This window comes from Lotus japonicus, chromosome 6 (genome assembly GCF_012489685.1).
Source record: "Lotus japonicus ecotype B-129 chromosome 6, LjGifu_v1.2".
Taxonomy (NCBI): Eukaryota; Viridiplantae; Streptophyta; class Magnoliopsida; order Fabales; family Fabaceae; genus Lotus; species Lotus japonicus.
The window spans coordinates 17,448,165-17,463,500 of NC_080046.1; the positions used below are offsets into that span (position 1 = coordinate 17,448,165).

The 15,336-nt window shown below is 38.8% G+C and overlaps 1 protein-coding gene and 1 pseudogene across 1 annotated transcript; both read right to left on the bottom strand.

Annotated features, from left to right (window-relative positions):
* Positions 1-6,779: 6,779 nt before the first annotated feature.
* Positions 6,780-10,480, bottom strand: LOC130726471 (inactive TPR repeat-containing thioredoxin TTL3). Its single transcript, XM_057577752.1, has 5 exons — positions 9,058-10,480; positions 8,741-8,936; positions 8,421-8,593; positions 7,697-8,030; positions 6,780-7,434 (listed from the first exon to the last, which is right to left on the bottom strand). Exons 1-5 carry the CDS (start codon positions 10,011-10,013, stop codon positions 7,312-7,314), a joined length of 1,782 nt encoding a protein of 593 aa, XP_057433735.1. The 5' UTR covers positions 10,014-10,480; the 3' UTR covers positions 6,780-7,311.
* A 1,916-nt stretch (positions 10,481-12,396) lies between these two features.
* LOC130725029 (uncharacterized) lies at positions 12,397-13,663 on the bottom strand (annotated as a pseudogene).
* Positions 13,664-15,336: the final 1,673 nt, after the last annotated feature.

Below are 15,336 nucleotides of genomic sequence, written 5' to 3' on the forward strand. Positions count from 1 at the left end.
AGTACTTGTTTGACCAGAAGGAGTTGAACATGAGACAACGACGTTGGATGGAGTTTCTCAAGGATTACGATTTTACCTTACAATACCATCCTGGAAAAGCTAATGTTGTTGCTGATGCATTGAGCAGGAAAATGCATATCTCGTCAATGATGGTGAAGGAGCTACAACTGCTGGAACAATTCCGAGATTTGAGTTTGGACGTAAGATTATCCGAGGGAGAACTGAGGTTCGGGATGATCAGGATTACCAATGGATTGATGGAAGAAATCCGAGACCAACAGTTACAAGATGAATTTTTACTCGGAAAAAGGAATTTGGTAATTCAGGGTAAGGACCCGGAATTCAAGGTAGGAAGTGACAATATCCTACGGTGTAAGGGTAGAGTTTGCGTACCCAACAACCCTGACCTAAGGAGGTTGATACTGGACGAAGGTCATAAAAGTAAGCTGAGCATTCACCCTGGAATGAAAAAGATGCACCAGGACTTGAAGGTGAATTTTTGGTGGCCAGGAATGAAAAGACAAGTGGCAGAATATGTAGCTGCATGTTTGACCTGTCAAAAGGCGAAGGTGGAACATCAGAAATCTGCGGGTATGCTACAAAGCTTGGATGTACCTCAATGGAAATGGGATAGCATATCGATGGATTTTGTCGTGGCATTACCAAGAACTCAAAGAGGATATGACTCGATTTGGGTAATCGTGGATCGACTGACTAAGTCGGCTCATTTCATACCGGTGAGAACTACGTACAACGTGGATAAGCTATCAGAGATTTATATAGCTGAGATTGTGCGACTTCATGGAGTGCCAACAAGTATCGTTTCCGATAGAGACCCGAAGTTTACTTCACATCTGTGGGGAGCTCTTCATGAGGCTTTGGGAACGAGGCTGAGATTAAGCTCTGCTTATCATCCACAGACTGATGGGCAAACTGAGAGAACTATCCAATCATTGGAGGATTTGCTACGAGCTTGCGTGTTAGACAATAAGGGCAGTTGGGACACCCTATTGCCACTGATTGAATTCACATATAACAACAGTTTTCATACGACCATAGGTATGGCACCGTATGAGGCATTGTATGGCCGCAAGTGTAGAACACCTTTATGTTGGTATCAAGATGGAGAGAATTTGTTAGTAGGACCGGAACTTCTGCAACAGACAACTGAGAAGATTAAACAGATCAGGGAAAAGATGAAGGCTTCTCAGAGTAGACAGAAGAGCTATGCAGATCAAAGGCGCAGAACCCTGGAATTTGAAGAAGGGGATCATGTGTTTTTGCGAGTTACCCAGACTACAGGAGTTGGTCGAGCAATCAAGTCAAGAAAGCTGACGCCAAAGTTCATTGGACCTTATCAGATTACTCGTCGTGTAGGACCGGTAGCTTATCAGATCGCACTACCGCCTTTTCTATCAAACGTTCACGATGTATTCCATGTGTCACAACTGCGGAAGTATATTGCTGATCCGATGCACGTCATCGAGCTGGATGACATTGAGTTGAAGGATAACTTGTCTTTCGAGACACCGCCAATCAGCATTGGTGACACAAGGGTAAAGCAGTTGAGGGGTAAAGAGATCGAGTTAGTGAAGGTTATTTGGAACAAGGACACCGGTGATGCAACGTGGGAGCTGAAGGAAAAGATCAAGGAACAGTATCCAGAACTTTTTACTGACCCTTAAGTTTCGAGGTCGAAACTTTCTTTTTGGAGGGTAGTAATGTAAGGCCCAAGTTTTAACGCTTTGGATAAGTGAATAAAATAAATAAGTTATTTGATTAAGATAAATTTGGGAAGGAAAGAGGTTCAGGAAAAGTCCAAGAATGTATCGAAAAACCGAAAGAGTTATAGCACGACTAACATACGCTTAATCCTAGGTCGAAGGTATTAGTGAATAGTTAATTTACGCTTTAGGACACGATGGAAACTAATTCCAAAAATCCTCAGAGAAATGTTAGAACTTCTCTTTTCCGTCCTTAAACAACCATTTCGATGCGAAATCCTGGAATGTACGAACGTCAAATTCCAATTCTCGGAAGTTTGCCGCAACGGAATCCCTGATAGTTCGGAAAACCTAAGATCGACAGACGATGAAGACTTTTTCTATCCGGAAACTCAAACGAAGATTCCACCCGCGTTCTCCTACATCTCTCATCATTCCTAATCTTTCTTCAGAAGGAAGTTTTCTCATCCGACGATCACTGCAAAAAGTAGTTTTTCGGGATAAACCGACTTACACCGACTTATGCCGATTTTGGATCTTTTGGTTTAATTCCAAGAATTCTATTTTGAGTTCTGGAATTCTGTCGCCAGAACCTATCTTAGAATGCGCAAAGGAACGCGCAGGAAAAATCGGAATCGCAAAAAAATCATTTTTCCGTTTTTTTCCAAAACCTATAAATAGTTGAAAAATTAGATTTTTTTCACAAAACCCATTTTCCCCACCCCCCAAAGCCGCGAGTTTCTAGAGAGAGAGAGAGATCCGGATCTTCGTCGATTCTTGCCCGTTTGCTTCACCGTTCGTCACTAATCGAAGACCTCGAGGTAGGTAATCTATACTCTCCTTCGAATCGTCGTTTCTGTCCATTTCTCCTGCGACTTTCTGAGTTCAAAATTTTGAGGTTTTTGAAAAACTGTTCAAATCAGTTGATTTCAGCGTCTAAACTTCTTCCCTGCATGCTCCTGAGCGTGTTCTGCGGATTAGATTTTGTCAAATGTCGACGAAATGCCGCCGGGATCAATTTCTACCCTAAATACCCATTTTTCGCCAAAGTCGCAACCTTTACGCTCTAATCTATCGACTTGGCTTAGTGCTAGTAGGATTTGTCGTCATAAACGTCGTTGTGGACGTCCCCATCCAATTTGTTTTTCAAAAATCCAATTTTGAAATTCTGAGCTAAAAATAATGACCAAACTACCCCTATATCAGTTTTCGATCCGAAAATTTTTCCGAGCCTAGAACCGTCTTAGTTACGGCTTATGTTAACCTAGGAACCAAGTTTGATCGAAGAAAAATCGACCCTCCCAATTAAGGAAAGTGGCCGAGAGCTATATCAAGGGGGGAGGAGAATCCGATTTTTCGAAAACTTGTCTTAACGCGTTAGATTGTCGTACCACGGAGGTAGTAGTGTACTGTGTAACCCTAGGACTCTTTGATTGCTGAGTTTCTGACTCTTGGTGTTGATTTCTGTGATTTTTGCTTAAGGTTCGTTTGAGGAGATTCCAAGAAACCAAGGAGAAGAGCTTGAAGAACATTTGGAGGAGGAAGCTGGAAGACCCACCGGTGAGGGCTACTCTCTGAATTACTAGATAATGCTTTAGGTGTCGATGAAATTCGACTTGATTTATGTGTTATGCACCTAATTGCTAAATGTCTGAAATGATTTCTGAGGCTTCGGCCGAACTTGTTGAGTACTTGATGCCATGATATTGTGTGCTAAATGATTCACATGCTATGTGCTACATGGTTAACTTAGGATGTGTTGGAATATGCTGTTTATGTCTTTTGGTTGAGCTGTTTCAATGATGCTATTCCACTTGTACCTGAGATTCTGAAAAGTGAGGATTACGGGCAGGTCATGCCGAATTTTTATGAGATTTTGAGAGAGTTTTAAAAGGACGAACGGAGTTCGGACCTTGTCATGCTCCAATGGATCGAGACCTTCTCAGGGAATTACTTGGGTTTATGGGAACTTTGAACTCATAGGGAATACGATAAGACTAAAAAGAGCTATTTTTATAAAGAAATTCATAAGATATTAAACAACCTCTAAACCTTTAAATAAAGATAACAATCTCGGATGCAAGCTTTGGATTGAAGTTTAGTTTTGGAAAATGAGAAGTGTCGTCGGATCCAAGTGTTGGGAAGATTTCGAGTTTTGGGTATGTTGATACTCATTCGCTCTGGGAGCAGTTTGTTTAGCCATCCAAGGGATGAGCCGAGAAGCTTCACGGAGGTGTGAGACCTTGTGAATGCGTGATACTCCACTGAGGCGTGAGACCTTGTGGAAAGCATGGATCTTCACTGAGGCGTGAGACCTCGTGAACAGCATGATACTTCATTGAAGCGTGAGACTTCGTGCAAGTGTGTAAATTCACTGAGGCGTGAGACCTTGTGAAAGCATAAAACTTCACTGAAGCGTGAGACTTTGTGAATGTGTGAGACTCCACAGAAGCGTGAGACTTCGTGAGAGCATTGATGACTCGAAGAGTTGTCGTGAGTGGTTGCACTCTTTTGTTTATGATTAATTGTATTTTGTCGCAGAATCGACATTTACCTTAGGGTATTCTTTTAGAGACTTTAAGTTAATCTAGAACACGTGGCGACGTGTCGGGTGAGGTCGGAGACGTTGTTTGGCTAATCACTTGCATTCATGCACTCATTTTGAGGTTAATACACGGCGTGATACCGGACCTCGGTGGATTCCAAAATGGTCATAAGACCCGGATTTCCATATTTAGGACACTACGGTGGTCCTCAGTAGCAGACGGAATGGCAGACCTACGGGTTCACTGCTGATCTGACTACTTTTGTGTGGTGTAAGAGACACGCGAGCAGGAAGGTACCCACCGTGGCTGGTGTTAGGGCCGTCTCGTTGATGTCCATCCTTCTTCCGGAATGCATTTTGTTACCCAGCATTGCATTTCATGCAACATACATGCTAACTTAGTTGCTGAGTGTGATTGGTAACTGTTTATCCTATTTTTGAGGCATGCTACTTGTTTTTATGGCTCTTTATATTTATTGTGATACATGCAACCCTAGGAAGCTATCCCAAAACTTATAAGCCTGAGAGGCTAGTATTTATTATCCTATAATTATATCTGGTTTTATTAATTATATAATTCTTTGGAGTTGACCCTCGCGTCTGCTGTGTGTGTTTGGGCGGACTACGCCATTTGTCAGATGAGTATGGGGGATTGGTTTACCATGGTCAGCCCGTCAGGGGGGACCAGGTACGAGATGCTTGACCAAGACGACCCAGGTGCATGGGTGGTCGATCCCGAGGGCCACCGTGCGACCTACACCGGTCGGATCATGGAGGACCGTGTCGATCGATTCGGACGCTTGACGGAGGGAGTGATGAGGAGGCACATAGTGAGCTTCAACCTGCCTCCAGGAGTACACTGTGGACCCGGCTTGGGAGTACCTCCACCGCCACCATCTCCTTCAGATGATGAGGACCCTTCTGAGGAGTTGCCAGTAGGTGGGGCTTCGACGGAGTCTAGTCCGTCTACTGCTGCTGCTGTCGTTGCGGATCTCGTTCCGGGCCCCGAGCCCGAGAGTCCAGTGCGGGAGCGCATTAGGGTGGACAGAGAGGGCAGTGTTGAGTACGTCGACCTAGTCGTCCTGGATGCAGATTCGGATGACGACCGCGCTAGCATGTAGGATCGAGTGCTAGTGTGGGCTCCTCGGGTAGGGATAGTGTAGGAGTTGTGTCGATGCTCTGACCGTCATGCTTCCGTTTTGGGGACAGGGTAGTTTTCCTACCGGTAGCTTTTGTGTGGTTTCCTATGGAGATCACAGAGAGCTGGTTGGATTTAGGGGGTCTTTTCTTAGGCCGCTGGGCCAACTTGCTCTCAGTTTTTGTAGGTTAGTGTTGCGGACACAGTATCTTCATCTTGGACTGTACATATTGCCTTCGGGCGTTACTCTTTTCTGTCACCCGACACGAGGCATGTATATATAGTTGTATAGTAGTTCCTTTTATCTTTTGTTGGGGAGTTTTATTGCTTTTTGTCTTTAGTTATGTTGTCGAAAAAAAATAATTCACGTTTTTCCGCTTAAAGTATTTTCTTTTGGTTACTAAAGTGACGCCACCGAAATCGGGGTGTTACAATTAGGATGCTTATCAGTATTTTCCATTTATTTACACGTCTGCAAATTTAATATGCAATGATGTAGTTATGGGCTAACTTCGATCAACACAACCGGTTACAGTTTCACGTTTAACTCTTCCCATAACATTAGATCGAGCATGTCTATAGAAGTGTTTTCTCTCTCTTTTTAACCATTTTTTATTAAAAAAAGACTATCCAGGTGTATTTTAAAAATATGTCATATCATTCAAATTTATAAATTATTTTAGTTAGGTTAAATAAATAATTCTTTTCTCATGAAGGGTACATGCTAATTGTTTTATGTCATATCATTTAAATTTATAAATTATTTTAATTATTTCCATTCCACGCTCTCCCTCATACCAACCCCAACCCAATCCATTTTTCTTTCTAGAAATTAAAAACCATCAACTAAAAATCACAAAATTTAGAAACAACCTTAACCAAGAACACCCCAAAACCCATAAAACATGCTACACCACCTTTCATATCCCAGCCAAGAATCATCACCCAAATCCATTCTGCACTGCAACCCCCACCCCCATTCCCCATATCCCAACCATAACCTCATCCCTACCGCCATAGCAACTCCAATCCCTAACTCAGAAAGTCCAAAAATCTCAAAATCCAGCAAAAGGGACGAAGAAATGGAAAAACAAAAATTCCACATAGGCTTACCATGACTTGTGGCCATGGTGTTTAGCACCGCCCCTCCAAAAGATGTTATTTTTCTTATGTTTAGGGGTCGATCTCGGCTTCTACTCCAACGAGGGGTGAAAACCAAATCTCGTTAAAAGTTCAGGAATGAAATCCACTCATACCTAAAGAAGAAAAATGGAGGGGGGGGAGAGGAGATATGATATGTGATGTGATAAGAAAAGAAAAGATAGGCAGAAAAATAAAAGAGTTGGAGATAGAATAGAAGATAAAATGAATGTATTAAAAGCCTTATGCAACTTAATTTAGTGGAGTGCATTCTTCTCACTTCTTGTTCTCAATTAAGGAACAGAAAGAAGGGGTGAGAAAAAGAAAATAAGAGAACTAGCTAAAACATCAAATGACAATGAACAAATATAATGTACACGATTGAAAATCCTTCAAAAAAAAAAAGTATTATAAAGTTTCTCCCCGAAAAAAGAAAAGGTAAAAGACACATAGCACGGTCTCACTATACAATAACTTGGTGAGTTTGCTTTAGCCAGTTAACAAATTGGGCCTTGTGTTTCCATCTCTAAAGTGGATTTGATTTTCTTCCCTTAACAGTATTCTTCTTTTTGTTTTTTCAAGGGATAATTGATCATGATCATCTTGATCTGTGTGTGTGTTAGTCTTTCCTAGCGCAGATAAAGGCTCTTTTCTCCACCCGAGCTTTAGTCACACTTCCAATGTTTGTTCCTTTTATCATCATCTTCTTCTAGCTGAGTAATTCTCTCCCCTTCAATCTATGAACCACACTTCCAATGTTAGTCTTAACCTTGCTGTTTCTTGAGCTGTGCTCTAGCTTCCAACAATGCCCGGTTAACTTCCTCATCATCTGGTGTCTCTTTTAGCAAGATTTCGTAGTCTTCTACTGAAGCTTGCCATCTTTCCAACTATGATTTCACAATAAACATCACAAATCACATAACTACAAAGCCAAAGTTAACAATGTTTGTTTTGAAACTTTCACAAAGTTGAAATGTAAGTTGGCATTCTTATAAGCATTTTATCACGTGTGTCATGGTAAAGTAAAAAACATGGTGAATAGAAGAAACTTCCATTAGCTTTTTCTTCTGTCCACTATGATTTTGGTTTCATCGTGGTTGTGAATCCAAACATGCACTAAGTAAACAGAAAAAGGTTTAGGTGTGTTACCTTGGCATAACAATCGGCTCTTCTCAACCTGGCTTTGCTGTAAGATGGGCGTAAGTTAAGGGCAGCATTGCAATCTTCAACAGCTTTCTCAAATTGGCCTAGTTTCGATCTACAAGCAGCTCGGTTGCACAATAAAAGGGAGTTATACGAGTCGTGCTCAAGGCCTTCTCCATAGGCAATGCAAGCCTCTGAGAATTTTGAAGCCTTGAAAAGTTCATTTCCCCTAGCTCTAGCAGCCGTGACACCTCGAACCTTTCTCAACACCTTGTTTGCATCCCTGTTATTGGAGTCCAACCTAGCTGCTTTCTGTGCTGCTTCCATAGCATCTTCAAATCTGTCAACATGATGAGTGGATATAGATTGTATGTGAGTAATCAATGCTTGTCAAGCTTGAATTCTCAATCTGAAACTAATTACTTCACACTGATATTGAGTATGAACAAATTGTTGTGAAAGGGGGAGTACAAAAAGTGAGACTGCATAACAACAATACATAGTGCATATTTGGATACAAGTTGAAAAATCATGATAGACCAAAATCACAGTGGACAAAAACAACTTTTCTTAACTTTTGTGGCTGTTTACCGCGATTTTGACTTCACCGTGGTTTTCCACTGTGTATCCAACATGCAAATAGTATAGTCAAGTAAGAGTAACTTTTGAAGATTGAGCAAATTGCAAGAAAAATTAAAGGAACCAAACAACATTTCCCCCTAATAGTTACCTGCCAGAAGCCATATAAACTTGTGCACGAGTCACCAACAAATTTGCATTACCAATAGGTCCAAAGAACTTGGTACACTCGTCAACACCAAAATTGGGGCACTTTGACATTACATTGTCTGCATCTTGATGCCTACGGAGCTTTAACAGCGCTTCAGCTTGCAGACCAAAAATCTGGAAGCCAGAACCAGAGTCATATAACTGATATAAGCATGATTGGCACATGTTGTATGAATGCATGAGTGAGTGATAGAGAGAAAGAATGAACTAATTAAACAGCACATGGTGAGATTACAGCATTACAGGCTAATAATGACTCACCTGTGGAGCAGAATCTGCCCCGGATGATATAGCATTGCTGGTTTCGGTAATCAATTTGTTCCAATCTCCTTGCCGGCGAGCCTCAGTGCACTTGTTTAGATGGACCTGAAGAGCCTTCGCTTTCGCAACCTCGTCCGGATCGGCCTCCGATCCTGCTTGTTTATAATGATAAAGGGCCTTATCTGTTTCTCCTAATCTGTAGTAACACACACTTTGAGTCACAGCAAGTATCAAAACAAATTAAAAGAAACCTTTTCACAAACAGCTCAACTGCATGGTTACATTACACCTTTCCAATTGAAATCGAACTGACCTACCTAAGGTGCAAATTTCCCAACCGGTGATGCGCTCTTTGGTAATGAGGCTCAATCTGAATAGCTTCTCTGCATTCAAACACAGCCTCAAGAATCCTACCAAGTGCAGTTAATGCAGCACTTCTATTGCTTCTATAGGAAGCTTTATTTGGATCCATGGCAATAGCAGCATCATACAAAGCCAAAGCCTCTTCAAATCTTCCATTTTTATAATCCTCATTCCCCATTATCTTCAATTGCTCAGGATCCATTCTAGTAGACAAAGCCCTGCAAAATGAACCCGGGTTTTGTTGTTGTTGTTGTTGCTGTTGTTGTTGTTGTTTAGTCTCATTGTTCCTATTGTATCCTCCTGATCCATTGGCAACATTGTAATCCATTGTGTTTTGGTAGCTATTATCTTGGCTTGTTCCCTGCCTAATGTTACCTAAATTACCAAACAACATCACGTTGCTTGAAGAGGCTCGAACAAGGTTACCGGTTCCCCGGTTCTTTTGGTGATCATTGATCATGCTTTCGAGCTCCCCGAAAATTCCAATAGCTTCTCTGGGCACTGTTCTTCCCTGGCTAACGTAGCCTTGAGCTGGTGACACCCTTGCAGCCGCAACACGTGGCATTTCGCTGTGTTGTTGTTGTTTCCTTTGGGGATTTTGGTGTGTTGTTAATGGCTTCTGTGGATTGGAATTGGATGGAGGAGAAGGAGCATTGGAGACAGAGCGAGATGAAGCGCTTGTGGCGGCGTTGGATGAAGCAGCTGCAGCAGCACCAGCTAAAACGGCGTCGTTGTTTGAGCCACTACGACGCCGTTTTGTATCGCTGGTATTGTTGTGGTTGGTTACAGGAGAAGAACCTGCAGAGGAGGATGAGGATGGTTTTCGTGACCAACCATTTCGTCCGAACACTGCTGTTATCAACCCACAACCTGCAGGTTTCTTCTCTTGTGTTGAATTGTTTTCTCCCATTTTTACTTTTCTATTCCTTTTCTTGTGTAACAAGAAATAAAAAATTTAGAAAAAAGAGATCAAATTTCTGGCTAAGCTAGCAAAGATAAAAGTGAGTTCTAAATTTGAACATCCTAAAGTTGAAACACTTGGGCACCTTACAATACAAAAAGTGTAGAGAGATTGAATTGAGTTGGGTGAGTATAGGATTTTGAATCCAGGAGATTTTCTACAAAGCCTCCTCCTGGAGAGGCTGCAAGGAAACAAAATTTCTTTCTGTTTGTCTCTCTAGGAAAATGGAGAGAGGGAAACTCCAATGTATGATCCAGAGAGTTGGTTGCAGGAAAAAAAAAAAAGAGTAATGAAAGGGAAACTCAGCTTTTTTATTGAAGATCAAACACTGCAATCAATAGCTGGCTTTCAATTTTTCTACTTCTGTGAATTCTTTGTTTAATTTCGTTTTTTGATGCATTTTTTTATGAAATTGTTTTATTGGTTTTTGTTTGATTGTGACAGGAAAACCAACAAGACCCGGTCGTAGGCTTAAGGAGGATCTCAGCAAATTTAGAAATGACAACAATTTATTTAGAAAAAAATAGCGAGGAAACATGAACAGAAAGGCATGATGCTTCACACGTTCCCAGCTGTAACATGACAAAAATTAGTATAGAAGTTGCAAATTAAACGAAAATGTATTCACCTTATTTTTATAATCTAATTTTAAAGAGTCATTTCACAATTAATGTACTCAATTGATTTTTTTAATTAACTATATTCGTGTTTTTTTAAAAGCGGAATATATTATATATATTATTATAATGAGGAAAATGTTAAGATATACAACATTCTCAAAATGTATCAAAAACTCACACAATCAAGGTTGACCACCTTAAAAAGAGAAAAAAAAAGAACTCATAATAGCGTCAAATCAAAGACATAAGCCTCTAAAACCAAAAGCCTCGCGCCCAAAGCACAACAATGAAGCTCTCAGAGAGCCCGAAATCGGTGGCTTGTCCCGATCTTTCGTCGTCTCTGGATGAGATATTCACAACCCTCCCATGCTCATATATTCCTAAGTATGTTTCTAGGTGAATTCAAAAAACTTTTCTCTTCCTTTTTCCTCTACAAACTCACGGCCATAGGCCTCTTTTCATGCACAATTTTTTCTTTCAACTCTTTTCAAGTTATAACTCCCTTTCATGCTTATATAAAGCTAATCTTACAACTTACACTTAAATTTTTCTTCAATTACTCAAAATGCAAGAAACATGTAACAACTAGCAACTTTATCAACAATTTCAAACTCAAACTTCCCCATTTAGCAACCCAAGTATCATGCACCAATTCTAGGCTTCAAAAATGATAATTTCACCCCAAAACTATGGCATGCTCTCAGCCCCATAGGATTCATGCGCCTCCAACATTTTCTTCCAAAACTAATTAGTTCCTAGGCATTTTACGTCAACCAAACAGCCTTAAATCATTTTATGCTATACTAACTTTTTTTCTATTTTCTCTTTATTCTTTCTTTTCATTTTCTTTTCACTTACTTTTTTTAATACATACCAAACATACCTTCAACCAACGCAATTCAAATACAGAGTGTTGGATGTGTACAGTTTCACATGAAAATTTGTTCCCTCACAAACTCGGATTATTAATTATTAATAATTAAATATATTGATACAATTGTATAATAATATATGCTTAAAATAAATACGGTACAACTTTGTAAAATCAAATCAAATGGGAATGGCCTTAGAAGAATTGGTTCTTTCTGCTTACGAAAATATAAAAATAGAAATGTGTTGCTACAATTAGGTAGCAATGGACTTTCAAATGGCGATTGGTATAGCTTACTACAATTTCCAGTCACATTAGATTCTGACTTGAAAATAATGTTTGTCTATTCACGTAACTATCTTGATATCAAATCAATCGATCGACAACAAATCACGAAAATAATTGTTGTCTCTTGTGCATCATCATTAAGGTACCTCATCCACACTCCTCGGCAGAAGTTGAAGAGAGAATTTTTCAACATAAACAAAACTCACCGCATTACTTCTTTTTTAACACAATCTTTTGAAGCTGAGGTGGGTAGTGCTAGCTTGTGACCTAAGTGGGTACCGACAGTGGCGAAGTCAGAATTTTTATAAAATCTGTGCAAATTTTAAAAGTGTAAACCCACACGTGATATATAATATATATATATAAATAGTCATAAACCGAAATAAAAAAGACTTGTCATTTTACTAATAAAAGTATGACTAACCCAATTTTCATTCCAATTTCATCCACACATGACATGTCCAAGAAGACAATATTAAATAAGAAAAAAATGAATTTGTTATTCACTTAAATTAAGTGTATAGAAAGAAGAGAGATGAAACATACCAATATACTAAACAAAATCACGAGGAAATTGCCTTTTTCGAGACTTCATTGCGGTATATGTTCGAATGAATATATCTTGCTCGGTGTAACATATCATCAAGTTATTAAATCACTCATTCTTCATCTTGTTGCGCAATTTTGACTTGATAAACTTCATTGTTGAAAAGCTCTTTCAACGGATGCTATCAACACCCTCAATATCAAAGCCAACGTAACTCAATAAGTTTGTACACCAATAAAAATACCAAATGTTTCTCAGTTTCAACCATCTTCATAGCCAAACTTGCAACATCATCACAAGTAGAAAATGAAGCATGCATTTTCACTTGAAGTGCAAAAGTGTCGAGTTGCTCCTTTATTGTTCCTCGGTCAACATCAGAAAAGTCTGCACGATAAATATCAGCAAGATGAGCAAGCTTATTAACATCAAACCTGGAGAAAGAGTTCTTAAGGTCAAGACATGAGAAGCAATCAAGCACAGTGTTAGATCTTTCACTTAAGCGGTGATCCATCTTCACACATATTTGTCAATAGCAACATAATAATATGTGCACAGTAATGGTGAAGATTAGTGATAGTCCTCCCTTCTAGCCTTGAATGATCCTGAACCGGTATTTCTTCATCCATACTTGGCACCGGAAAAATTCTTGGACAACACCAAATAAATTATCCCAACCACTCACTCTCAATGTGTTCAACCGAGTTTTGACATCGTCAACTAATTCCATGGCAATCACAGTATTAAGATCTTTTCGTTGCAAGACTTTTGAAAACTCGTTTGTGATACCGAACAACTTTAACATAATTAAGCTTCAAAATGAAAGCAAATTTAAAGCTCTCAATTTTTTCTATCAAACCCGCTGCTTGAGATGGTTCACGTCCATCTTCATAAACCATACTAAGCACCCTTAACACGGACGACCACATCTAATCCAAACGAAGCAAGGTAATATGATGTGAATCCCATCTAGTATCTCCGAGTGTAGCGAGACTAGATGATTGGTGCAATCCCCTTCCTTTAGATATCTCACCATTCTCAAGTTTATTCAAAATATCTTGGTGTTATGCCTCTGTCAGTGCATCTCTTGTCTTGCAAGATGCACTTGGTGTGGTCACAATCAAGGAGATGTGCTTAAAGAAATCATGAATAGATGAGAAACTACTAGCAACGACACAACCACCAATTGCAAACGGTGAGCATAGCAATGGACATAGAAAGCATAAAGATTTTCATATAGAATCTTTCTTTGCAAACCATTAAATTCACTTCTCATATTTGAAGCTCATATTTGAAGCTCCATAATATCCTTGCCCTCATATCCTTGAAATAGATAACTTGTAACGATCAAGAATACCATAAAGAGTATCATTTAGTGCCTCGGATGTAGTATCTTTGACATGATGTAGAGCAAGAAATCGTTCCACAACCTTCACTTTGTCATTCAAAAACCTAGAAAAAAATATAAGGTTAGTTCGCGGCATGGAGAATAATAAATAATGGAAAGTACAACTACTAACCTCAACTGTTAAATTCAAACGCTACTTGAGTGAGATTTGATTTTTGTCCATCGCTGAAAAATCTTTCGAAATACGCCCTCAAACTTTTGAAAATAGTTAGAATTGTCCTCATCCAAAAAAATGAACTCCGGTGGCTTGCCAGGTGTATGACGGTGCTAACATGGCACGCCACGTGTTTCATTAAGGGACTAAAATCAATTTTTTTTAAAAAAAATGGGGTACTAGGAGAAAAACAGATAGTTTCCGTATGAATTTTGACTTGAAATTATGGTATTATCATCCACCGTCAATATACTATCCGATGGCCAAGATCATCATTGGGAAAACATGTGCTAGACCCCCAACTATATTGAGAATAATGGACATTAGATGGAGGGGACGGTGACCACTTACACTTAATCACATATCTTTGTATTTGATCCCGTCATTATTTTCCAATCGTCTTTCTTTGATTTACCACATACTCCCTCCGGTCCTATTTATAAGCAGCAAAAAAAAAATTCACATAGTTTAAGAAATGTAGTTAAACTAGATAAAATGCATTAAATTTGTCTTGAATCAAAATAAACTTCCAAAATTACCCTTTGTTATTAGTATTGGAAAGTGGGAAAGAGAGAATAATTAATGAGGCACATTTTACAAGTTAGAATTAATAAGGGCATCATTGGAAAAAAATAATTAATATAGCTCAAACTTTCATTTGGTTCTTATAAAAAGGACCAAGATTTTTCTTCTCTTTCATGCTTATAAATAGGACCGGAGGGAGTATCTTTGTAGGTGGAGGGGACGGTGACCACTTACAGTTAACCAATACAAATTAAAGTACTTTTACATGTTCAAGTAACTTAAGTAATACATAATTATTTATAGCAATGCAAGCACGGATTGAGGAACAAACATGGTACTGGTCTCTTTCTTTGAAATATTCTTTTTTTGATTAATTGACATCCATGCTCACTACAATTTTGGCTATATTTTTCATGTCATTTCAGCTAGCTTATAGCTTATTTGACTAGCTTAAAACTTATTTGACTAACTTAAAAGCTCTATAAAAGTGTTTGGTGAATGAGCTTATTTCAGGAGCTTAAAGCTATAAGCTATAAGCTATCTAGGTAGCTTAAAGCTTATAGCTTATAGCTTATTAAATATATTCTCATTTTTATCCTTATTATTTTATTAAAATTTCACTTTTAACCTTATATCTTTTTTACTAAACTTATTTACTTATCAGTTACCACACTTGTCTCATATACACACCATTCTCGAACACAAATAATTACTACTTTGGAATAAAACAAATAATTTTATATTATAAATTACAAATTATTTGTTTTATTCTATTTAATTTAATAAAAATATAGAAGATGATAAATAACTTGAGTGAAATTAAAATATTTATAATAATTTTAATATTAATATCATATATGTA

Coding starts and splice junctions, on each gene's coding strand:
- LOC130726471 (XM_057577752.1), bottom strand. CDS start 10,013: ATGGGAGAAAACAATTCAACACAAGAGAAGAAACCTGCAGGTTGTGGG. Junction 8,937..9,057: donor TTGGGAAATTTGCACCTTAG/GTAGGTCAGTTC, acceptor GTGTTACTACAG/ATTAGGAGAAACAGATAAGG. Junction 8,594..8,740: donor GGGCAGATTCTGCTCCACAG/GTGAGTCATTAT, acceptor TCTGGCTTCCAG/ATTTTTGGTCTGCAAGCTGA.